The 25,018-nt window shown below is 33.6% G+C and overlaps 3 protein-coding genes and 2 pseudogenes across 3 annotated transcripts; 4 read left to right on the top strand and 1 right to left on the bottom strand.

Annotated features, from left to right (window-relative positions):
- The first annotated feature begins 776 nt into the window (after positions 1–776).
- On the top strand, positions 777–3,335 carry LOC110681637 (annotated as a pseudogene).
- A 2,299-nt stretch (positions 3,336–5,634) lies between these two features.
- LOC110681635 (cysteine-rich receptor-like protein kinase 25) lies at positions 5,635–7,250 on the top strand. Its single transcript, XM_021857785.1, has 2 exons — positions 5,635–6,032; positions 6,759–7,250. The coding sequence occupies exons 1-2, from the start codon at positions 5,661–5,663 to the stop codon at positions 7,248–7,250; spliced, it is 864 nt and encodes a 287-aa protein (XP_021713477.1). The 5' UTR covers positions 5,635–5,660.
- Positions 7,251–9,159: 1,909 nt separating this feature from the next.
- LOC110681636 lies at positions 9,160–11,537 on the bottom strand (annotated as a pseudogene).
- A 6,695-nt stretch (positions 11,538–18,232) lies between these two features.
- On the top strand, positions 18,233–19,928 carry LOC110681631 (cysteine-rich receptor-like protein kinase 26). The gene is made up of 2 exons (XM_021857782.1): positions 18,233–18,610; positions 19,243–19,928. The coding sequence occupies exons 1-2, from the start codon at positions 18,239–18,241 to the stop codon at positions 19,543–19,545; spliced, it is 675 nt and encodes a 224-aa protein (XP_021713474.1). The 5' UTR covers positions 18,233–18,238; the 3' UTR covers positions 19,546–19,928.
- An 881-nt stretch (positions 19,929–20,809) lies between these two features.
- On the top strand, positions 20,810–24,097 carry LOC110681632 (cysteine-rich receptor-like protein kinase 10). Its single transcript, XM_021857783.1, has 2 exons — positions 20,810–21,318; positions 22,391–24,097. The coding sequence occupies exons 1-2, from the start codon at positions 20,926–20,928 to the stop codon at positions 22,931–22,933; spliced, it is 936 nt and encodes a 311-aa protein (XP_021713475.1). The 5' UTR covers positions 20,810–20,925; the 3' UTR covers positions 22,934–24,097.
- Positions 24,098–25,018: the final 921 nt, after the last annotated feature.

The following is a 25,018-nucleotide window of genomic DNA, read 5'->3' on the forward strand; positions in this document are numbered from 1 at the left end:
TCTTTTGATCCTCCGAAGGCCTTCCTACCCGGAAGTAATGATGATGACCAAAATGCAATGGAAATCCTCGACATATCTGAAACTCAAATCCGTCTTAAGAACCAAATTAGTTACGTATGTTTCAATTCAACGGCTGAAACTTCTCCTATGAGTTCCGACTACACTAGATTCTTTCTCAAGACAATGCGTGCTCCCTACAGTGTGTCCGGTACGTATACAATGCACATGTTCTTCAATTTTCAGTGAGATCATCACACATAGTGCACAAAAAAAAAAAAAAAAAAAAGGAAAATTTGTCAGAAAACACAATTTTTGTTAGAAACCACCTTATAATTTTTTTTTTGTTAAAACACACGTAATTATTTTTTTTGTCTAGACCCACATTAACCCGGAATATGGTTGTTGACCCACTATTCCAGTGTTGACCCCTAAACCACCACCCCCCACCGCCACATGCATTAGTTTAGCCGCCATAACACCCGCCCTAACCACCCTCTCTTATGAATTTGCTAATTAAACTTGATTTTTTGTAAGAGGTTATGCCTTTTTTTTTTTTTTTTTTTTTTTTTTTTTTGTATTGTAAGAATTAATATTACAAAAAAAAAAAACTGCAAGTTATCGGTCTATATATATATATATATTAATCATGTTAGCAATTAACACATACATTAATTAAGAAATTAATTAAACTGGCTACATAATTAGCCCAAACTACTTAAATTTGAGTTATTATAGTTACCTACATATACACGTTTAATTTTTTTCACTGGCACCAGGTACTGCAAACAAACTCTTCGCTGTGGGGTGCCGCGACTATCCCCGATTCACCGGAAGCATTGATACTGGCTTGTTCACTCTGACCGATGACGGAACTGCCTCATGCAGAACCAACTGCAGCTCAGGGGGCAAGAATGTCGTCGCAGGCGAATGCAACGGCATAGGGTGCTGCCAAGCCAATATTCCCAAGGGAATGAGGTCTTATACTGTGAATCATGATAGTTTCAACAATAACCACTCAACCATTACATCTTACAACCCTTGTGGGTATTCATTCGTAGCAGACCAAGAAAGTTTCAAGTTTCGAGGATCAAAGATCTTAATGACCCTAACTTTTTAAATAGGACTATGTATGATGCTCCTTTGGTGCTAGATTGGGTGGTTTCTAATACAACTTGCGCTAATGCTAAGCGCGATCTTCATTCTTATGAGTGTAAGGAGAATACTATTGTGTCGATGCTGCTGATACCGGTATTGTAGGGTATCGTTGCAGTTGTCTTCCTGGTTATCAAGGTCATCCTTACCTTAGTCCGGGATGCACAGGTAAGATGACTACATTTACGACCATTTTTTATACTCCGTATTTTTGTGTATCATAATTGTTAGGATATGTGTTGAATATAATTTAATTGCCTCTACAAACGATAGTTTTGACATAATTTTTGGACATTTTTTAAAGAAAACTGTATAAAATCGTTTTCAAAAACAATAAAACTTTTCTTAATTTACCTATTTGGACATAGTTAACGCATTATTAGTAAATGTGTGAATGTGTTATTTTTCATTATTTCTTTAATTTATATATGTTGCATTTGTTATAACGGTATTTTAATATATCAGACATTACGTTGACTTTGTGGGTAAATCATCCACTAGGTAGACATAACCTTCTAGCAATACCATACCATGTACAATGAGTACATCATTACATGATGGATCAGAGAATAATGATATACGAAGTAGGACTGTAGATGTAGATATATATAGTTAAGTTTTTGTTGAGTTTGCTCTTTCTTATGTGTTGGCAGATATAAATGAATGTGAAGATCTCGATAGTAGTCCATGCTCAATGAAATGTAAGAACACTCCAGGAAGCTACACTTGTTCTTGCCCGTCTGGATACACCGGTGATGGTAGAAGAAATGGGACTAGTTGCAATCTAGAATTTCCTGCTTTGAAAGTTGGCTTAGGTAATGTCTATTTATGGACACTTTGTTTACAATATCATACATACATATAACACTGATAATTGATAGAGTATAAAACATATCAATTTCTGGGTCAAAACCATCAGCTTTTGGTTGAGTTGGTCCTCTAACAATAATTTTTTAATTTTATTTGTACGTACTCCTCCTTGATGATACAGGTGTTGGATTGGGCTCCTTATCTTTACTAGTTACTTTAAGTTGGGCATTCTTGGCTAGTAGAAAAAGAAACCTTGCGAAAATGAAGGAGACGTTCTTTCAAAGAAATGGAGGATCGCTATTGAAGCAACTAATTTCTCCTAATAAACAAGACGACGTGGAGCAAGTGAAGGTATTTACCATAGATGAGCTAAAGGTAGCCACCAAGAACTTCAAGGAAGAACGGATTGTTGGTCGAGGTGGTTATGGGACCGTTTACAAGGGATTTTTGCCAAATAATCAAGTTGTTGCGGTTAAGAGATCAAAGTTTGTGGATGAAGATCAGATTGAACAATTTATTAATGAGTTGATCCTCTTGGCTCGAATTAGACATCCTAATGTGGTACGGCTTATAGGATGTTGTTTGGAGGTTGAAGTCCCGTTGTTGGTGTACGAGTTTATCTCCAATGGCACATTATATGATCATATTCATAACAAAGATGGAACGACTTGGTATTCTTGGAGTAATTGCTTGCGTGTTGCCATGGACTCGGCTAGTGCTCTAGCACATATACATACAATTCCAATATTTCATCGAGACATTAAGTCCGCAAACATATTACTAGATGATAGTTACACGGCAAAGATATCCGATTTTGGAGCTTCGAGGTTGATTCCATTACATAAGACTCATTTGTCCACTGTGGTACAAGGTACACTAGGCTATCTCGATCCAGAGTACTTTTTCTCGAGTCAATTAACAGAGAAGAGTGATGTTTACAGCTTTGGTGTAGTTCTTTGTGAACTCCTAACACGGACAAAGCCACTTTTAACGGAGAGGCAAAGTGAAGCACAAAACCAAAATTTGGCAACATACTTTGTCAAGTCTATGCAACAGGACAATTTGTTCAATATTTTGGACCCTCAATTAGTTATGGAAGCGACTAAAGAGCAACTAATCACGATTGCAAAGCTTGTACAACGATGCTTAAATGTCCAGGGAGATGATAGGCCAACAATGAAGGAAGTGACAAAGGAATTGGGAGATTTATGGAGGCAAACAATTTAATCTAGATGGCTCCGGGCAATAACCTTAGCTTGATTATGATCAGAATATACCAATAAACAAAATCCGTAGTTTTTAATAGTTCTATGAATTTTGTTATTGAATTTGTTGTAGGTTTTAAGCAGAAAAACAACCATGATCAAATAGTAAAATAGTGATCAAATTGTAAAATAATACAATTGTAATGAATTAAAGAAAACAATGGAGAAAAGAACGTTGAAATTTTATATTGAATCTTGATAACTATGAGAATATAAACATGACTCGAGCCCTTCAAATGAGAACATGTTGAAGACCGTATTGGTAGGAATGGGCTAGTTAAATTTTGTGAAAATTGTACCGCAAATCTAATCAACAACCTCAAATCTATTATCAACAAGATCCCAAATAATTATTTGATGGCGCTCAAATTATTATATTATCTACTTTCTAGTAATTCTCATCTTAGTAATGACTAAGGATTATTAGTAGTCAAATAAATGTTATTAGTGGAAGATAATACTTCTCTAACAAAAAAAAAAGCTCTAGTTTTGTTAAGTTTAGTGTTGTATTAGAGTTTTATCTATCCCACACCAACCTTAAAATATTATTATTTACTTAAAGGAAAATCTGTCAGAAAGGTATTTATATGCTCACTTTTTTGTGATGAATAACCTTATATGCTCAAAGTGGTAAAAAAAGGTCTTTAAAATTCACTTTTGTTGTGAGGGATCTTGACGTTGAAATATGGTCGTTGACTTCAAATTTCTGGAGTTGACTATCATTTGCATGTCACGTGATGTTTTAAAAATGCTCTTTCTTTGTTTTTTTTTTTAATTTTTTTAATCAATAACATGGCGACACATGGCACTATGGAATCCACTTGACAGATAATTTATGGATCAAAGCTGTTAAGTGGTGATATAATCAATTTTCAGCAACTTTTTGGTGCAGCAGGCCACACCGTGTGCCAGGGGTTACTCGAGTTATTTTGTTAGGGGTTACCCGAGTTATTCAGTCAGGGGTTACACGAGTTACTCGGTCAGGGGTTACTTAAGGGGTTCGGACAAGGGTTACTCGAGGGGTTCACTCGGTCAAAGGTTACTTGAGGGGTTACTCGCGGTCAGGGTTTACTCGAATTACTAGGTCAAGGGTTACTCGAGTTACTCAGTTAGGGGTTACTCGGTCAGGGGTCACTTGAGTTACTCGGGTTAGGAGTTATTTAAGGAGTTCGGTCAGGGGTTACTCGAGTAATTCGGTTAGGGGTTACTTAAGGAGTTCGGTCAGGGGTTACTCAGTCATGGCTTATGTGAGGGGTTACTCGGTCAGGGTTACTCGAGGGCTTCGATCATGGATTGCTCGAGGGGCTACTCGGTCAGGGGTTACTTGAGGGGTTACTCGGTCAGGAGTAACTCAAGTAACCCCTGACCAAGTAACTCGAGTAACCCCGACAACTCGAGTAACCCCTGACCGAGAAACTCAAGTAACCCCGGCAACTCGAGTAATCCCTGATCGAGTAACCCCTGTCGCACGGTATAGTAGGCCACATACAAAAATTTGTGATAAATTTATTTTACTATTTTGTGGTGTTAAAGTAATTTTTTTTTTTTTTTTGTAGTATTAAAAAAATTTCGTGCTTTTTTATGTTGTTAATTAAAAAAATTCCAAAAGAAAAAAAAAAAAAATAGTAGCATACTCCGTGTTACCAGTATACGGAGTAACTTTTATTGTATGTTGCCTAAGTGGCGATTATAATTGTCTTACCAGGCAAATACTTAGCATGACTAAATAAATTGATTAGATCAAATGATAAAATAGTTAGCGTCATTGTTGTTGTTAGCGTCACAGTTAGGTCTATCACGATGTTGTACAGATATGCTCTTGTAGTGGTAGGCAAGTTTTTACCAGGACGGCATAATAGCTGCACATTTGACCTCGACTTGCTGGCCATGTTCTGTTGAACCTTAAAACCTTGATTAAAAAAAAAAAAAATACAAGTACTATAAATTTATGATAATAATCTAAGTCCATTTTTTTTTTCTTTTCCTTTTTAATATGCTTCATTTTGAAATATCATACTTGAAAACCCCAAATAAAATATAATTTTATAGTTTTAAAATAACTATAAAATATTATATTATATACAAGTATAATTAATTATTATATATATGGTCAACTATAAGGTTAGATGTTTGTTTATGTAAGATAAAATGACAATATAATTTAAAGATGGTGACAACAGGGACCCATTCTAATTTCTGATCACTACTTTATTTTGTATGAATAGTAAACGGGAAAACAAAAAAAAGTACACTACAAATCTGTTAAAGTTAATTACAGTAAGCTGTATATTAGTACGTATAATTGACTATGTAAGTGCTCGATTAAAATGACATGGATGAGCTCTCATTAATTATAATTATAATTATAAAGCTTAAATTTTTTTTTCCAAAATCGTATAAGAACATGGTTCTAACTTCTATTACGGCTTCCCAATGGCCTGGCAAATAATTTCTTCTCTTCATCTTTTCTTCTACACATCTCTTTCTCTGATAAGTTTGACAACAAGTCAAAATAATCCGATATTTTTAGGCTGGAAATGTGAAGACTCAAATGGGAACTATACTAAAAATAGTCTTTTCCATTCAAACCTCTTAAATGCCTTCTCTAATCTTACCTCCCTCTCCTCTTCCAATATCTTCTCCAACTACTCTGGAGGCATACGCGAGGATGCTGCAAACGAAGTCTTTGCCTTATATGACTGTCGAAACGACCTTCCACTTCGAACATGCCATGATTGCGTTGAGGAAGCCGCAAAGAATCTCTTGGAGATTTGCACCTCCAAAGAGGCCATAACCTACTATGAGGTATTAATGTTCATAACAATTAAAAGAACATACTTTATAAAAGTACCCTCTTTGTTCTTTTTTTATCTACCTACTCCGTATTTTTTTTTATCTTCTTATTTTTGCTTTATTTTTTTTATGGCAGTTTATTTTTTTATCTTATCACTTTTTACTCCACCACATGGTCCACATTAAATGAAGTATAATAATTCGGAGCACTAATCTTTCAAATTAATTTTTCTTTCCTATCTAAAAAGTAATGTAAGGACCCAATTTTCACTTACTACCAGTACTTCATTTTATATGAACAGTAAATGAGAAGATTAGAAAAGAACGGAGAGAGTAGAGTTGTCATTTGAGTTTTTTTTTTTTTTTTATCCTAACAAATCTATCCAAAAAAACCGAATGAAGTGGACGTGTGATTGAATTAAATGGGTGAATTATCCGAATAATATGTGTCAAAAAAAAAAAAAAATCCAAATAGTAACTTCATATGTAGTTTGTAAAAATACCCCATTCCGCCTATTTAATTTTTTAGGTCAAACTTATAAATATTTGACGGTAATTTCTAATCAAGATATGTATCAAAATTGTACAGTACTTCGTATGACTTAGCTGTTACTCGTATAAAATACTTCAAATATAGTTTCATCTCAATATAGAAATATAGATACTTCGTATGACCAAATGAATAATTTATATTTTCCTAGCCAATGAACATACAACTACAATGGTTCTCTATGGCAGCAATGCATGTTACGGTATGCAAACCGTCCAATCTACAACATCATGGAGTTGAAGCCCCAACTTTATTTCTGTGAGATCAGTATACCTGATGGAGGCGAGTTAAATCGAACTGTTGAACCGATCTTAAAAGGGCTAATAGATGAAGCTACAATGGAGAACTCATCGCGCTACTTTGGACTAGGAGACGAGAGTTATTTTGAGTATCAAAGAGTATATTCTATGGTGCAATGTACTCCTGATATAAGTAGGGAGCAATGCAAGGAGTGTTTGATGAATTCCTTGAATTACAACCCTTCAAATGTTCAAAATGATAGTATGATGTCAAGTTATCATGGCGTGCCAAAGTTGCTTTATGAGATACGATTTTCGTATCTTTTCTACAATATATCGTCACCAAGCCCTTCACCAGTTCCTCCCATGGCTACCATGTCAAACAACACTCAAGGACTACTAGTAATGGAGGTCAACGTTTGTATTCTATTAGAAACTTAATTTTTAATTTTCTCCTTTTTCTTTGGTAATCATGCATGTAATGTTATAACATTGTTTTCTCAAGTGAAAATATACCTAGAGCAAATATGTACGATTACTTGTATATTTTATGGTCAAACTAATGCATTGTACTGTATATTAGATTTTATTATATTGTGTCGATTATTTTGAAAACAGATAAAGTATTTTTACAAGGTATTATCTCCCAAATACAGTTTTAAAAAGGTCTTAATTTGCAAACTTGAAACAAACTTATGGTCTTTTCCATTATAAACATTATAATTTCATCCTACCTTTGAGTATCACCCACGGGGCCACGGCTTCTCCTGCTAACATACCAATTTGGACCGTACCCACACGCTATTAGTAGTAGTATTTATTTATTTGTGGGATTGGTTAGTTCATTCAACTAACTTGATGGCTGGTGGTGAAAACCAATTTGGAGCAAGTAAAGGTATTTACCATTGACGAGTTGAAGGTAGCCACTAAGAACTTTAAAGACGAACAAATTGTTGGTCGAGGTGGTTATGGTACGGTTTACAAGGGTTTTTTTTACCGAATAGTCAAAATTGTAGCAGTGAAAAAATCAAAATTCGTAGATGAGAATCAAATCGACCAATTTATTAACGAGTTGATCCTTCTTGCACGAATAAGAGACCCTAATGTGGTACGAACTTTTAGGGTGTTGTTTGGAAGTTGAAGTCCCATTGTTGGTTTACGAGTTTTATCTCCAATGGCACACTACATGATCATATACATAATCAAGAGAGACCTTCTTGGTATTCTTGGAGCAATTGTTTGCGAATTGCCATGGACTCGGCTAATGCGTTGGCATACATACATTCTTTACCAATAATTCATCGAGACATTAAGTCCTCAAATATTTTACTAGACGATAGTTATGCAGAAAAGATATCCGACTTTGGAGCTTCAAGGTTAATTCCATTAAATGAGACTCATTTGTCAACCGTGGTACAAGGTACACTAGGATATCTCGATCCATAGTACCTTTTTTCAAGTCAATTGACGGAGAAAAGTGATGTTTATAGCTTTGGCGTAGTCATTGCTGAACTCTTAGCGAGGACAAGGCCACTTTTGTTAGAGAGGCAAACTGAAGAACATAATCAAAATTTGGCAACATACTTTGTCAACTCTATGCAGCGCGCAAGATAATTTGTTCAATATTTTGGATTCTCAATTGGTTACGGAAGCAACTCAAGAGCAACTCATCTCAATGGGAAATCTTGTACAACGATGACTAAAGTGTTGAGGGTGCTTTGAGGCCAAAAATGAAGGAAGTGGCGATGGAACTAGGAGAACTTATGGAAGCAAACAATGTACTTGACCCCGAGCAATAGCCTAGCCAAGCATGATACCATGACTTTGCTTGAAAAACAATGATCAATTAACGTATGAATCATTGCAAAGACATCATTGAAAGAATGAAAGATCTTTATCATGGAACTGTATAGTGAGTTTACATATTTATTTAATTCAAGTTACATTGTTTTGTTGTTTGTTACTCAATCAAGGTGTCTTAAATTTTTTGAATCAGAAATTTTGGCCGCCAAATTCTATTAGACAAATTCAGCAAGATCGATCTTAGTTTGATATCAGCTTTGATTCAAAGAACTTCTTAAGACTTGAGTTTTTTTTTTTTTTTTTTTTTTTTTTTTGTGTATTATTCATATGATCATCAAGAAATACTTTTCTCATTCAAATCACAAGATTAAGATACCTTAGTCTAAAAAAATAAACCAAAATAAAAGTAAGACACCTTGATCAAAATGTTAAGAACAACCAGACACCTTGAGAAAAATGTCAAGAACAACCAAATTAAAAGAAAATTAATTAATAGTCCTCATAAAAAATGAAAAAAAAAAATAATAGTAATTGATGATGACATAATTATTAATTCTCCTGTTATGTAATCATGTATGTTGCTGTTACATTTCTCGTTCAATCGGAGACAAGTTCGTTGGTTGCTTACATAATTCTCCTAGATCAATTGCGACTTCCATCATTGTCGGCCTATTCATCACCCTTAACACTTAAGCATCGTTGTACAAGATTTGCAATGAAGATAAGCTGCTCTTGAGTTGCTTCCACAATCAATTGAGAGTCCAGAATGTCGAATAAATTGTCTTCTTGAATCGATTGTATAAAGTATGCTGCCAAATTGCAATTTTGGTCCGTTTGCCTTACCGGTAAAAGAGGCCTTGTCCTTGTTAAGAGTTCAGCAAGAACAACACCAAAGCTATAAACATCAACTTTTCTCGGTTAATTGGCTTGAAAAAAAGTACTCTGGGTCTAGATATCCTAAGTGTACCTTGGACCACGGTGGATAAATGGGTGTGATTTAATGGAATCAATCGTGAAGCACCAAAGTCGGATATTTTTGGTGTATGACTATCATCTAGTAAGATGTTTGAAGATTTGATGTCTCGATGAATTATTGGTATTGAATGTATATATGTTAGCGCATTGGCCAAGTCCATGGCAATTTGCAAGCAATTGCTCCAAGAATACCAAGAAGCCCCGTCTATATTGTGAATGTGATCATGTAACGTGCCATTGGAAATAAACTCGTAGACTAACAATGGGACTTCAACCTCCAAACAACATCCTAGAAGTCGTACACATTTGGATGTTTTGTTCGTGCTAGAAGGATCAACTCATTTATAAATTGTTCAATTTGACCTTCATCCATGAACTTTGATCTCTTAACTGCGACAATTTGATCATTTGGTAATAATCCCTTGTAAACTGTACCATAGCCACCTCGACCAATGATCCTTTCTTCCTTGAAGTTCTTGGTGGCCACCATCAACTCGTCAATAGTAAAGACCTTTACTTGCTCCATGTTATCATGCGTACTGGGGGTTATTAGTTAATTCAACAACAAACCTCCATTTTTTTGATAGAACAACTCTTTCATTTTTGAAATCCTTCTTCTCTTCCCGGCAAAGATCATCCAAATGAGGGCAATGAGTAAAAATAGGGAGCCGAAGCCAACACCTGTGAGTTGACAAAGTATAGTTTCCATTAATTATGGAAGTGTAATTTCCTGAAAGAATTACTAATAATAGTGGAAAGATATAATTAAAAGTGTAAAACTAAGAAGTTTGCTCATGCTATTTAGCAATTAGTACCTAAGGCAACCTTCATTACAGGAAATTGTCGTTTGCAACCCGTCCTTGTTTTCTACCATCCCCAGCATATCCTGATGGGCATGAGCATGTGTAGTTTCCTGGTATATTTGTGCATATCATAGAGCATGGACTACTACTTGGATCCGCGCATTCATTTATATCTGTGCACATTCAAAGATTAATATAAACAAATTATCTCACACTTTGTAACACTAGTCAAAAACAAATGCAACATTTTGATTCAAAATTGAAAAAAAAAATATATAAAAACTTAGGAATGCATGATTCATGTACATATTGGTATATTACCATATACGATATTTTGTTACTAATAACTTCATCCTATACAAATACTTTTTTCATCGTATACAAATACTTTTTTGTTCTAAATTTCTTGATCTGACTGATGTGTAGAAAATCCAACTTATATGACATAAATGATAAGGTTGAAACATAACTATTACTCCATATATAGAATGAACAAATACTTGATTTTTTTCTTTAAAAAAAATGGAACAATCAAGATTTCATTAATGAAGTTGGTGTCATGCATATTACCTGAGCAACCAGGAGAAAGATATGGATGGCCTTGATAACTAGGAAGACAACTGCATCGATAACCTCCAATATCACTATCAATGACATCGACACAAGTAGTATTTTGCACACATGCATAGGAGTTAAGATCACGTTGAGCATCGGCACACGTATCATTTTTCTATGAACCAATCTAGCGCCAAAGGAGCTTCATATGCTGTCCTGTTTACAAAGTTGGGGTCATTTAGATCAGGAATGCCGCGAAATTTGAAACTTTCTTGGTCTGCCACAAATGAGTACCCACAAGGATTATATGTCACAGTCGATGTATGGTTCATGAGGATATCAAAACTCAACGAATAAGATCTCATCATTCCCCAGGAATGACGGCTTGGCAACACCCATTGCCATTGCATTTGCCTGCAGCCACATTTCTGGCGTCGAAGCTGCAATAAGTACTGCATGAAGTACCTTGATCACTGGGGATCACAGTGGGAGTGGCATCGAAGGCTGACTCGAAATGGGAGGCATCATGACACCCCACAACGAACAACTTGTTTGCGGTACCTACACATAGTATAGGATTTATTACATCCATTTTATTAAGGTTTTAGGAGTCTTTTGATTCTGGCATTTGGAGTCGATTTGAGGTCAAAATATGAAAAAAGTTATTGAAAATGTCTCATTTTGTATGTGTCATGGAAACCGAGGTAATTATTAGCACGAAAAAATAGGTATTTCCGATAACGTTTTTTCAATTTTTGACCTCAAATCAAATTCAAAGGACCAAAATGACCTCTAAACCTTAATAAAGAAAATTTGGCACAAAAGTCAATGTTTATATTTTAAATTAAAAATGAAACTTTTTAGCGTTTTTGAAAAAAAGGGTGGTATAATTGAAAAATAAGGGGAGGTTACTTCTAAATAGGATGTATTGAGGGGTGGTTATTTACAAAATTTTCAAAAAATTATAATATTTTTTGTGTGCTTATCGAGATGATGAATATAATGACACCCAACATAACTATGTTATTTATTATTTGTAATTAGAAAATGATGGTCAAAGAAGTGAGTAAACAATGTAAGAAGTCAACCTAGAACAACTTAAAAACACAGAGGAATGAAGTAGTTCTATGCTTCCTCTTGATGAGCTAGTTTACGTGGACTTGCCACCGCGTACCTGATACACTGTACGGGACAAGTGTTGTGACGAGGTTGAAACTCAAAGTGTCGGGAAATTCAGGGATATAACAGCCGTTGAATTGAAACACTTGTTTAGAACTTGGTTCCGAAGACGGACGTGAGATTCGGATATGTCAAGGATCTCCACTGCATTTCCATATTGGTCATTGGCTGCTAGTAAAAAAGCCTTTGGTGGATTGAAAGAAGTCATGCAAAATATGTCATACCATAAGCTTCTTGAGCAACTGGCACCGAACCCTACACCAAATGGGTAGGGGATGGTTAAGTCACCGCATTTTCGAGGGCAATTGGGCTTGGTGATGTTCGGGGCAGTAAACATGGTGATTGGTGTTACCGAAGTTACTGGAATAATTATGGTACGGTTTAGTAGCACTAATAAAAATAAATAGGTCCTTATTATTGGTACTAGGGTATGCATGGTTCGTTTTGTTGTTGGATTTACACAACTTTGTGATGTATGTGAAGAACTATTAAGAAGGAATGTCATGTATAAATAGCAATATAGCATCTACGTGTATATTTGTAATGGATATTAAAAAAAAAAATTAGGGTAGAATATAGTCGTTCTCGAGACCGATTCTTTGGATTTTATAACCTATTTTGTTAATTAATTTTTTGGTACTCATTCGATTTGTCAACAAGCCCTCATTTTTTTAATCTCTAGATCTAGTCTTAGCTTTAACTTAAAAATCTAATTCATTCTTTCATAAAACCTATTGATTAAATCTCAATACTGAAACGAATTGTTTACTAGTCAAAATGATATATATATTACTATGCAGAGTACTATATTATTACAGACGGATGAGAGGAGGGATGACAAGCATATGTATAGTACAACAAAATCTAATGGATCACCCCACCAACGTGATTAACAATTATTGGTTTTAGTATGAAACTAACTTAGGCTTGTATGTAAACGTAAATGGATACACCTTTGATAAGCATTTTTTTTTAGGGCGGGCCTTCAGCAAATATTTATACGAAGTATGTGTTAGTGCATATAATTTAACATAGTTTATAGTCCACACAAATTAATTAATGAAAAAAGTCAAGATGGATGACTTTTTTTTTTTTTTTTTTTTTTTGTTATATGTATGTGCACTACAAGAACTCTTTAAACGGTCAAATAATTTACAACGTAACCGTCTATAGTATTCATAGAATAATAAGGTCCAATTCTAATTCATTTTATTAATATAGGTTTTAAAATTTTCTTAAGTTGTGAGTACCTCATGGCTCATGCTTAACGTCCTTAGCTCCTCACCGCTGTGCATAAGACACACTGTATAATTGGGAAGAACTAAACTCCATTTTTTCTGCGGCATGTATTAAGCAGTTTATAATTATATTTTCTAAATTAAATAATGGATCGGATAATACAAATTGAATAAAATATTGTAAGGTCATGTTGTTATGTACAATAGTACAAATAAAATACAATCACAACGTTAATTATAAAAAATTTCCTGAGTACTTCGTACTAAATTAAACTATCTGTCATTTGTATAGTTCTATTTACATCACTATGCTTTATATACCACTATGTTATTGACTATAGAAAACCTAATGAATAGTAACATATGATGTTTTAATTGAATAATTCTTATAGTTATATACAAGTAGGATACATAAATGTTGCTGGTGATGATAATGATTTGAACATTACTATATCAATATAAGAATTGATGAGGTAGGTTCTGCCTTTCTCTTTAGTTGCATTTCATGCTTTAATTTGAATATCAGCATTTGACAAGAAAAAAAAAAGAATATCAGCATTTGACAAGTCCATCAATATGGAAAGAATATTAGGTATAATTTTCCTTGTTTTCAGCTTTACCACATTTTTTTTTTAATTTTATTGGTTTATTCTAGGGCAGAACTTCATTAAGGCTCGCAGAGACCAATCCTTCCTAATAAATTATTTTAGCTATCATATATAAATATATATATACTTATTCTATTTTTTAATAGTTGCAACACTTTTCTTTTCACGTGTGCCGATGCATGATTTCAATCGTTAATATCTTTAATTTCTAATATGTAAAAAGTATAAACATTTGATATTAGAATAGCATAAATCAAGACGAATATAACAAGATTCCCACATGACTATATTTTTGCTTAAGTATAAATCATCAATGATAGTCAAAGTAAAACACAACCATGAATAGTGTAAAAGTCAAATTGTTGCAACTATAAAAATAAATGCTACCTACATACGTATGTGACAATGATTTATTCTATCTAGAGGTTGAATGCTTAAACGATTCCTAGTCCTTTGTCAATTTTTCTAGCTTTGATTGAATGAATAATTTGTAAAATAATTTAAAATATTGTATGTAGTAATTAAACTAGAATCTCACTTATGGATAGAAAAATAATGGTCATATATCTTTGTAAAACTTAACAAGGATAGTTACTAAATTTCCTCAAATTTCTAAAAGGTGCATGCTTTAATAAGAAGTCCATGGCTAAGCAAACAATGTTCCCTCTTCTCTTCTTCATCACAACGCTCACCCTCGTTACTCCCACAACTAGCCAGGACAGCCCTAACATCTTGGGCTGGAGCTGCGACTACACAAAGGGAAACTACACTGAAATAAGTGATTATTACTCTAATCTCTTGAATGCTTTCTCTAAGCTAACCTCCTTATCCTCTTCCAAAACCTTCTCAACCTTCATTGCAGGCACAGACAAAGATGCCACAAACAAAGTCTATGCCTTGTATGATTGTCGTGATGACCTTACACTCCAAACATGCCATGAATGTGTCGAGGATGCCACAAATAATCTCTTACAAATGTGCTCCACAAAAGAGGCCATAACTATATATGCGGTATGTCATGTTATGTACATCTTTCATATAGTGATGTATCTAATAACTAAACTCATCCTTCACGTAAAGAATTAGGTGCGTAGAATTTTCTTAATTAAGCTAAGTGAGATAATAATAGTGATTGAGATAATTGAGATGGATAACTTGGACTAAAGAATCAGAATATAGACATTCTACATACTTGTATTAAATATATATTTGGCCACATGGGATATTGTAGACTATATATTATACAACAAGGTATATAATTATGCAATAATTATCTTCTTATAGAGAATAATCAAGGGACAACTTCTATATTCCATAATCCTTGGGAAAAAAAAGTTTGCCACTTCTATTTTATCCCATGTGTTTGATCATCTTACACTAGAATTTGGCATCTCTAATTGTTCTTTATGGCAGGAATGCATGTTACGCTATGCTAACCGTCCGATTGTTGGAATGATGGAGATCACGCCTATATATATTGACGTTGGATATTAAAGTTGTCCGATGAAGGCATGTTGAATCGGACAATTGAGCCAATCTTCAAAAGGTTGATAGAAGAAGCCACATCGGAAAATTCGTCGTGCTATTTTGGAGTAGGAGAAGGGAGTTATTTTGAATATCCGAATATATATTGTTTAGTGCAATGCACTCCTGATATTAGTAAGGAGCAATGTAAGGAGTGCCTAATGGATGCCTTAACTTATACGCTAAAGTGCGCGAATGGTAGCCAATTGACAAGCCTTCTCAATGCCCCGAACTGCCAGATGAGATGCGGTATTGAACCTTTCTATGATGTTTCATCAAGCCTTTCAGTTCCACCAGTGGCACCTCCAAATTTGTCACCGCAAATAAAGACTGGTGATGGATGTCATTGTTTGATTTCAATAAAAACCTTTGTTTTTGTCATCTTCTTTTTTCTTTTGTTTAATGTAATGTAACAATACTAGATACATATATAAATCTTGCAACGCACAGACTATAAAATTCCGGTTATGATATATGTTGGTGTGTTTAATGATTGATACGATGAGTAATTATCCAGGCGTTTATAGTTCAATTTATGCAACTTTAAAGATTGCATATATCATTTGTATATATTATACGGAACATTATCATTTTCCTTGAATCTATTTGTTTATTAATTTCATTTAGAGTTTGTAATGGAAATATCTTATCATTATTTCAAGTTTAAGGGTATACTTGCACATTTTATTAATTATAAGTGACAAAGTGTCCATCTATATTCAATACATACTTATATTGCATGGAGACAAGCTTAACCATGATAATTATTCCCTTGACAATATAATTATATAGGTGATTGGTAGCAAAAATCCTAATTCAACGTGACGTAATACAATATAGAACCATATAAATATATCTCCTAAATTTGTTAATTAAAAGATATAAACATACATTTTGGTAGTGATGTCAGTGGAGCGGGTCAAATAGGAGATCTGCCCCATCCTTGCCCTAATCTCCCCGCTCCTTGGGGCAGGGACGGGTTCTAGTTTGGCGGGTGATGGGGCGGGGATAGGGATCAAAACCATACCCGCCATGGGTGAAGGGGCGGGGGTGGATATTAGGTTGTACCTGCCTCATCCCCGCCCCGCCCACCCCTCCCCACTTCGTACCCGCCCCATCCCCACCCCATACCCACGTCTATATATTTTAAAAAAAAAAATTGTTTACTTTTATATTTTTTTTGTATTAAAAATATTATGTAAAATAAAAGTAGTAAATATAATAAATTCTAGTATACATATATTAAAAAAAAAAGGTGTAATATTAACAATGAATTTTTTATTCTAATCTATGTTATGCAGTATTGTTGAATTTGTAAGGGGGGATTAGGCGGGTCTTGGGTGGGGATTAGGTGGGGGTGAATATCCAAGTGGGGGATGATTTTGGAATTGTATCCGCTGGGGCGAAGATGGGGATGAATTTTGGACTCGTCGTGGGAATGGGGATGAGCTGAGTATGTTAGGCGGGGATAAGGATAGGAAAGCCAACATCCGTCCCGCCCCGCCCGATTGACATCCCTACATTTTGGAGCATTGAACAGGCCACATACATGACTATAGTCAAATCATAACACAAATGTTTTATTAATATTCGATCGAGCAATAATTAATAACATAAGCAATAATGGACAATAATAGAGCATAAAACATATTCATGGGCCTCAAACATCAACTTAATTAACCTTTTGGTTGTATTGATCCTTTAACATGGTATCAGAGCTAACGTGACACAAAGGTCACGGGTTCAAATCTCATCCACCCCCACTTTCAAGTGAAATATTTCGCGCTAGATATGGGAAGGGCTCATGATGCATCAACACTTCAAGCCCAACAAATTCTCGTGTGAGAGGGCGAGACAGAGTATAAAACATATTTTTGGAACTCAACCATTAACTTAATCCTTTGGTTGAGTTAGTCCATCTAAATGTAAGTATGTATATGGCTAAATTAAATTTTTTTTGCTACCATGCCCCTTTATAATATAGAGGAATTATTTATATTATTATCAATTGGTTTTAGTATCCGTGAGTCTTATTTTTAAACCGAATACTACTACTCCTTGATGATGGTATAATCCCATTCAAACATGGAGGCTTAAATCAAAGAGTCATCTTTTAGGATATAGTTGATAAATATGGTTGATCGTATTCATGAGTCATGCAGTATATATATATCCAAATATGTCACCCCCTCAAAATGGGAGGGGAATTCGGGGAAGTTTTGAGTAAGGGAAATATGTACAAACATGACACGACGCATGCATGGACGGCATGGCATAAGCTGGAATTTGTTTTAGCTAGTAATTGTTATAAATTAAAACTACTAATCAAGAATCAAGAGTCAAATTATGACAATAATAAAGGTAGTATTTTTGTTGACTTCCCTATATTTAAAATATTATAAGCAGTTTTTTTTCATTAAAAAAGTTTATCTTTTCGGTCACAAAATATTTTCAAGATTTGAAAGTTCATGCTTATTTGATCAGTTCGTAGGTAACCATATATTTTGATTACCTATAGTAATTGTTTATTTTCAGGTTTTATAAGTTGGAATATAGGGAATAATTTACTACAGAATATAAACTACCAAGTAGTACTTATCATTTTTATTATAAAAAATTTTCTAGGTTTAATAAATTTTGGTACAAACCCATTTCACTAGGTAGATTCCGAAATAAACTTTCTTAAGTGAAAATATTTTATAAGTTCTATGCTTGTATTAGCTTTGAAAATTTCATAAGTTCATATGGCATGGAAAATAATCTTCATCCTACTCCTTTTGTTCTCCATAACACTTACCCTAATAAGACCCACAACTGCTAAAGTGAACCCTCTTTTCTTAAGCTCAACTTGTGACTACTCAAAGGGAAACTATACTAAAAATAGTCCCTACTATTCAAATCTCTTACATACCTTTGCTAATCTTAGCTCCCTCTCCGCTTTCAATACTTTCTCCAACTTCACTTCAGGCTCGGGTGAGGATGCCACAAACAAAATTTACGCCTTATATGACTGTCGGCTTGACCTCACACTCCAAACATGCCAGGATTGCGTTAAAGATGCCGGAATAGAGCTGTTGCAGAGTTGCCCGTCGAAAGAGGCCATAGCAATATATGCGGTATGTAATATATAAAACATTATGTTGGTGTTTATAGCCATAGTTGTGTAAAGGTTTTTTTTTTTTTATTTTTTTTTTAACACAGAATAAGAAACCAATTGCAATTGAAAATTTAGGACGAATTCAACCTAACTCATTTTAATTTTACTAATAATAGATATGAAATACACAATATTGTATATGAGGTATGTTAATTTTTAACAATATACTCGTATAATACTTCATATTTGTTCAATTTTGTTGCACGGACACTGTATATAATACTTCATTCATTCTATTTTAATTTGAAAATACGGTAGTTGACATTTTCATGCATGTCAATGTACATTCTATAAAATTAATATCTATAATTATATAATTTTTTTCTAGTGACGTGGAGTGCATGTATTATCACTTATTCTTTTGTGATACATCCCTAGGGTAGGGTACTACCGTACTAGAGTATATGTTAAGAAACATGCAATGTGATATTTGATCAATTTAAAAGGTGTAGGGTTTGTCTTCGTTCATTATAATCTTCAAGGAATTATGTAATGATTTTTTCATATATTGATATGGATGGTAATTCACATTTCAATGTTAAGTGACGATCTCATTAGTTTTTAAAGCAATTTCATTATTCTCTATGGTAGGAGTGCATGTTACGGTATGCAAACCGTCCGATTGTTGCCATGATGGAGCTAACGCCCCCTCAAATTATATGTGGGGTTGGGGTTACTATGGCTGACGAAGGTGTGCTGAATCGGACGATTAAGCCGATCTTCAAAGGGTTGATAGAAGAAGCCACATCAGAAAATTCATCGCGGTACTTTGCCACTGGAGAAGGGAGTTACTTTGAATACCAGAAGGTATATTGTTTGGTGCAATGTACTCCTGATATTAGTAGGGATCAATGCAAGATGTGTCTAATAAAATGCCTTGAATTATACGCTTAATTGCGCGAATGGTAGCCAATTACTAAGCGTATCTAATGTGCCAAGATGTGTCTAATGCGCGAATGGTAGTACGTACACAATAAAAAGTACTACTAGCCATGTTCTTATCACAAACATAAAATGATCGATTGAGAAAGTTAAGGAGACATTATACTTTTCTCAAAGCTTATTTCATAGAGGCGTATGTACCATGCATGGTACATACGTTTAATTAAGAAAAAGCAGAATAAACATATTATAAAATGTAATGAACATTTTGTTACAGTGAAAAGAACATACTATTAAAACGTAATGAACATATACATAGAGTGAAAAGAACATACTATTAAAATATAATGAACATATACCTAGAGTAAAAACAACATACTGTTAAATAATGTACTTTATCTCCATGTTCTTTGATTGTTTGTATAATGTACTTTTATTTATGACATAATGTTCATTGTTTATTTTGAAATATTTTTTGAATTTTGTCTATAGATTATGGTGGTTGAATAAAAATAATGTTCATTACATTATATTATCATGTTCTTTATTAATATTACGGATGTTCTTTAGATATACAAAAATAACATAAAGCTAAGTGTTCTTTATAAAACAGCTATATGTTCTTTACAAAACAGCTATATGTTAACTACAAAACAACTATATGTTCATTGCGCCTTATTTAAAAAAAAAAATAATTAAAATTCTGTATGCACCATGCCTCCAAGAAGAAAATTTCACACTTTTCTTGCCTTTAGAGTCGGTTCAATTTGGTAATTACCTCAATATTATGTTTACCAAATAATTAGTGAGTGCTTCTGTTGAAGATAAAAATAATCGAATACGGCAGGCCAGGGTATTCGTATACGGCTACGTGTGGTCCGTTGAAGATAATAAAATCCTAATTATTTAGGAATATTCCATCTATGTTATTACATACTACAATATTTTAATTTATTTTATGGAAGATTATTATGATATAGAATTCAGTTGTACCGTCTATTTTTTATTTTCCTCAGGATGGAATTTATAAATTATTCATGAAACTATTATAATCAGAAGAAATCTAATAGTTATTGTCATAATCACTCTTGCATTATAGAATCAAGTTGGAGTTTAGTTGGGATAATTTAAGTATTGTTTTTGCACATGGTTGGAATGTGGTACATTTCAATTCCTAGGTCAAACTTATTTGAATCGAAGTTACATCCCTCCCACTTCAAACCAATAATGAAATAGCTAATAATATAAATATTTTTTTATACATATTTTGATGATACTTAAATGTACAAGATCAACATGCATCCTTTTTTGCTTGTTAAATATGATGCTAAGCACCCTAAGACCTGGAAATATTAAACACGAACCAACGACCTTTAGATTTAAACGCGAACCATGGTTTCATCACCTTTTCATGGCTTCCACATAATATGTTGGTTCCTTCTTATTTTCACTTTCTGTCTTAAATGTGTTTCTTCAACTACTGAGGCGACTAAGGAGTTTGTGAGAAATGATTACATATGCGACGATACCATGGGCACCTACACCAGTAATAGTACTTTTAGTTCAAACCTTAAACTTGCATTTTCCAATCTCACTACCCTCTCTTCTTCACGCATCTTCTCCAACGTCACGATCGGATCTGATGAGGCTGACAAAGTCTACGCCCTCTATGACTGTCGGAATGATATTTCTCTAGATAAGTGTCACCGCTGCATTGAGGACGCCATCGAGAGTATTCTAGATCTTTGCAATGCCCAACCTAAAGAGGCCATTGTCATGTATGAGGTAATGAAAAGTGTAATCGTTCATGTATATACTTTATGCAGATTTCCATTCCGTTTATATGAAATCATATAGAATGACAATAATTATAAGAATTTTTTGTAAGAAATTACCTAATAAAACCTAGATTTTGTGAGAAACTATCTAGTAAAAGGTACAGAGTAAAATATTTAAATGCTGGACAATTTTACAATGGCTACAATAATATTGTAGCCATTGTAATCTTTCAATCTCAACCTTTAAAATTTGGTATTAAATCTTAACCATTCAAAGTTGACACTTTTTCTTTTTTTAATATACAATTAGTAAAAATTACGGTAGTTTTTTTTTTTCTTGAAATAAAATTAGTGATAATCATAGATCGATTACTTTTAAGAAAAGCCTAAAATTATTTTCCCCTATCCTTTCCTCCATTGATATACGGTTTCATTCCGAATCTCGACTTTAGTATGATGTATTTTTGGTGATATTTTGTTTTGCGGGATAGAAGATATAGAGTAGTTAATTGTGGAGGATAAAATATCTAATATTCCTATTCTCAATGAAAATGCAAAGTTAAGTATGTTCATTTTCTACTATACAATTAATGGAGATTGAGAGATTTGCCAGGTAAATGAAAGCAAAAAACTGCTTGTTTTGGCGATTTTTTTTTTTTTTTTTGCTTAATTATTTTTTAGTCAAATAAATAAATGAACAAGATTTATCCTTAAAATTTTAATGGTTGAGATTTAAAACATTTACAATGGCTACATACTACCTTAGGCCATTATCACGTGTTAGGGAGTTTTTCATAGAATCTGAGTTTTTATTATGTAATTTCCGATAAAAAAATCCAAAAAATGTTATTTCATTCTTAACAACCAATTTCATGATGCATTATTATTATTATTATTATTATTATTACTAGTTCTATAATACAGTGAAATCATTATATGGAAGAAGAGATCGAGTGACTAACCATTCTAAGGATAAATTTATAAATTCGATATTATAATTTTTTTTTGGTGAAGGAATTTGATAATATAATGTAGTCTATTAATTTGAATTTCCATTACATTTGCTCTCTTTTAACCAGGAATGCATGTTACGCTATGCAAACCGCATGATCTTCTCAACTATGGAGCTCACCCCAAACTATACGAATTGCGACATGGTCTATTATACCAACCGTAATATCAAAGAGGCTGTCAAGTCAACCCTCGAATCACTAGTCGACGAAGCAACCAAGGAAAGTAAATCATCGAGTTACTTTGCATCTAAGCCTATGATTCGTATAGTGGATAGGTACTTCTACTTTTTGGTGCAGTGTACACCAGATCTAAGCAGGGTGCAATGCAAGGAATGTTTGACGAATGCTTTAAATTTCACGGTCGAATCGTGTGCGAGTGATAACCGATTAGGAGGTCATATTACGGCGCCAAGTTGCGAAATGAGATATGAAGATAAACTTTTCTTTAATGTATCGTCGTTTAACCATAATTATACTCCGCGTCCAGTGAAGTCCATGTCTACACTTACTATGATTCTCTTAATAGGTTCTTGTGTTGTACTTGTGGTGTTAGTTAAGATGTGTTTGCAAAAGATCTTAAATTGGTGTAGAGAAAGAACAAGGTTTTGAGTGAAGTCTTAAGTGAGAAGAGGGATCTTTCAGGGAAGATCTCAAGATGCAACTATTAGAGGGAATAGTTGTAGGGAGTATGAGTTCAATTTGTTGAGGAACTCGATAGAGGCTCAAGTTCCTCATAGGTTGTAATAGAGTAGTTGGCCTATTTTAATGGAATGTTTTGAGTCAAAATTCCTTGTGGACGAGGTTTTTCACTTTCTATTAGGCCCAAGAAGTTTTCCTCGTAAAATCTCTCTTGCACTATTTCTCTCCTTGCGTTAAGTTTATTTTAATCTCGCAAAAAGTACGTGACTAGCAAGCTCAATACTACAATTCACTCCCATCTTGCAGTATTTCATCTAAGTAACAGTTCAAGATTAGATAATGAGACTCTTTGTATCCTGTTCGAATGCTAGCTTAGCCTGATCGATGTGCCAAGCTTCACCTATGAGTACGTAGATAAGACGGGTGATGGAGTTCAACGACGCCTCATGTCAATGATGAAAAGCTTTGTTTTTTTTTTTTTTTCCTCATCTTTTAATTTTGTTTAATGTAAGGATATTTTTTGTTTTTTTTAATCAATAAATAATGTAATAATAATTTAATACTAAACGTGTTTAATTTTCTTAAAACAATTGTGTCGATTGTGCAAGAAACAACCGACGACAGTGGCACCATCCTAGTTGTTTGCGCTCTGAAAATGGTATATTTGAGGACTCATCAATGTCGTTTTGCTGTATATATATGAAGGAGGATAAAGAACGAAGTATAAAGTAAAATGTAAAAAATATTATTATATTGCTGGCTTGCTATTACAACTGCATACACAGCTTGGTCCTCCCACACCAATAAAGTGTTGGCTCATTTAATAAGGTTATTACATCAGATTCTAAAAGTCAGGGGTTTGAACCCTACTAATATTTACCAAAGGAGGTTATTATTTGGGGGCCGGGTAGAGATCCTTTACACTTGCCTCTACTTCCTTGTGGCTGGCCTACAAATATTGCCATCAAGGTTGAGGTCTAGTCAGGAACCTCCTTTCTATAAAAAATAAATAAATAAAAATTGATCCTCCAAACAAAGTATGTGCAAGACTGCAAGTATGAAAATTTTAAGGCTGTCATCAAGTATGGTTTTCAAGCTTAAATGATTAAATTACAGACTAAAGCATATACCCTCTATCCCTTCATAATTTTATCCTTTTAACTTGTATCCAAAACTCGTTACGTAAAACATAAATATTCACAATTTTGTATGTTTTAAAATTATAATTTATTATCGATATTCTAACAATAGACATATTAAACATAACTAACAAGCAGAATCTCTCAAAACACTACAGAGTATATATTTTATTAATTTGACATTAGTGAGAACTCTTATTCTTAATTTTTTAAAGCTTGACCCAACAAAATGCAATGGAGCAAATTTCAAAAGATGGAGACTGGAGAGTACTATGTATAAAATGTTAAATACTAGATACATGGTGATTGATGCGTAAATATTTTGTATAAAGCACTTAAGCACATACTCCACGTACCTTATTATTGGCCACTAATATTTTCTTAATTGTGATCATATTTACTATGGAGTACTATCCAAAAAAAAAAAAAAAAATATATATATATATATATATATATATATATATATATAATATAATATAATAAAATACAAACTGGATCATATTTATGCAAATAAGATTTAATATGCAAGGAAGAGCTCGTCAAAAAAAAAAAAAAAAAAAAATGCAAGGAAGATATAGGAAACTTTCTACTGACCATAACATTATAAGGGACAGGTGAAACAAAGTGTATGGAAGACGACGTATGAACTATGAAACATGATTCTTGCACCACCAACTAGGAGCTGAGTCAATCGAATATTAATCATAATATCTTTTTAAGGTAAGAACCTTGACTATACCTCAACTCTCACATTATCACTGCCCTAGGAGAAGTACTACTAGCCATATTCTATTATAATATTTGATAAAGTGATGGAGACATTATACTTTCCCTGCCATTTGGATTTGGTTTAATTTGGTAATGACTTCAATTTAAATTAATTTAATGATTTGTAGGCTAGATTATGAAGGACACT

Source organism: Chenopodium quinoa, unplaced genomic scaffold (assembly GCF_001683475.1).
Source record: "Chenopodium quinoa cultivar QQ74 unplaced genomic scaffold, ASM168347v1, whole genome shotgun sequence".
Lineage (NCBI taxonomy): Eukaryota > Viridiplantae > Streptophyta > Magnoliopsida > Caryophyllales > Amaranthaceae > Chenopodium > Chenopodium quinoa.

Excerpts from the sequence above, each read along its gene's own strand:
- LOC110681631 (XM_021857782.1), top strand. The coding sequence starts at position 18,239 with ATGGCATGGAAAATAATCTTCATCCTACTCCTTTTGTTCTCCATAACA. Across the intron at positions 18,611-19,242 it reads AGGCCATAGCAATATATGCG|GAGTGCATGTTACGGTATGC; the intron begins GTATGTAATATA and ends TCTCTATGGTAG.
- LOC110681632 (XM_021857783.1), top strand. The coding sequence starts at position 20,926 with ATGGTTTCATCACCTTTTCATGGCTTCCACATAATATGTTGGTTCCTT. Across the intron at positions 21,319-22,390 it reads AGGCCATTGTCATGTATGAG|GAATGCATGTTACGCTATGC; the intron begins GTAATGAAAAGT and ends TCTTTTAACCAG.
- LOC110681635 (XM_021857785.1), top strand. The coding sequence starts at position 5,661 with ATGGCCTGGCAAATAATTTCTTCTCTTCATCTTTTCTTCTACACATCT. Across the intron at positions 6,033-6,758 it reads AGGCCATAACCTACTATGAG|CAATGCATGTTACGGTATGC; the intron begins GTATTAATGTTC and ends TCTCTATGGCAG.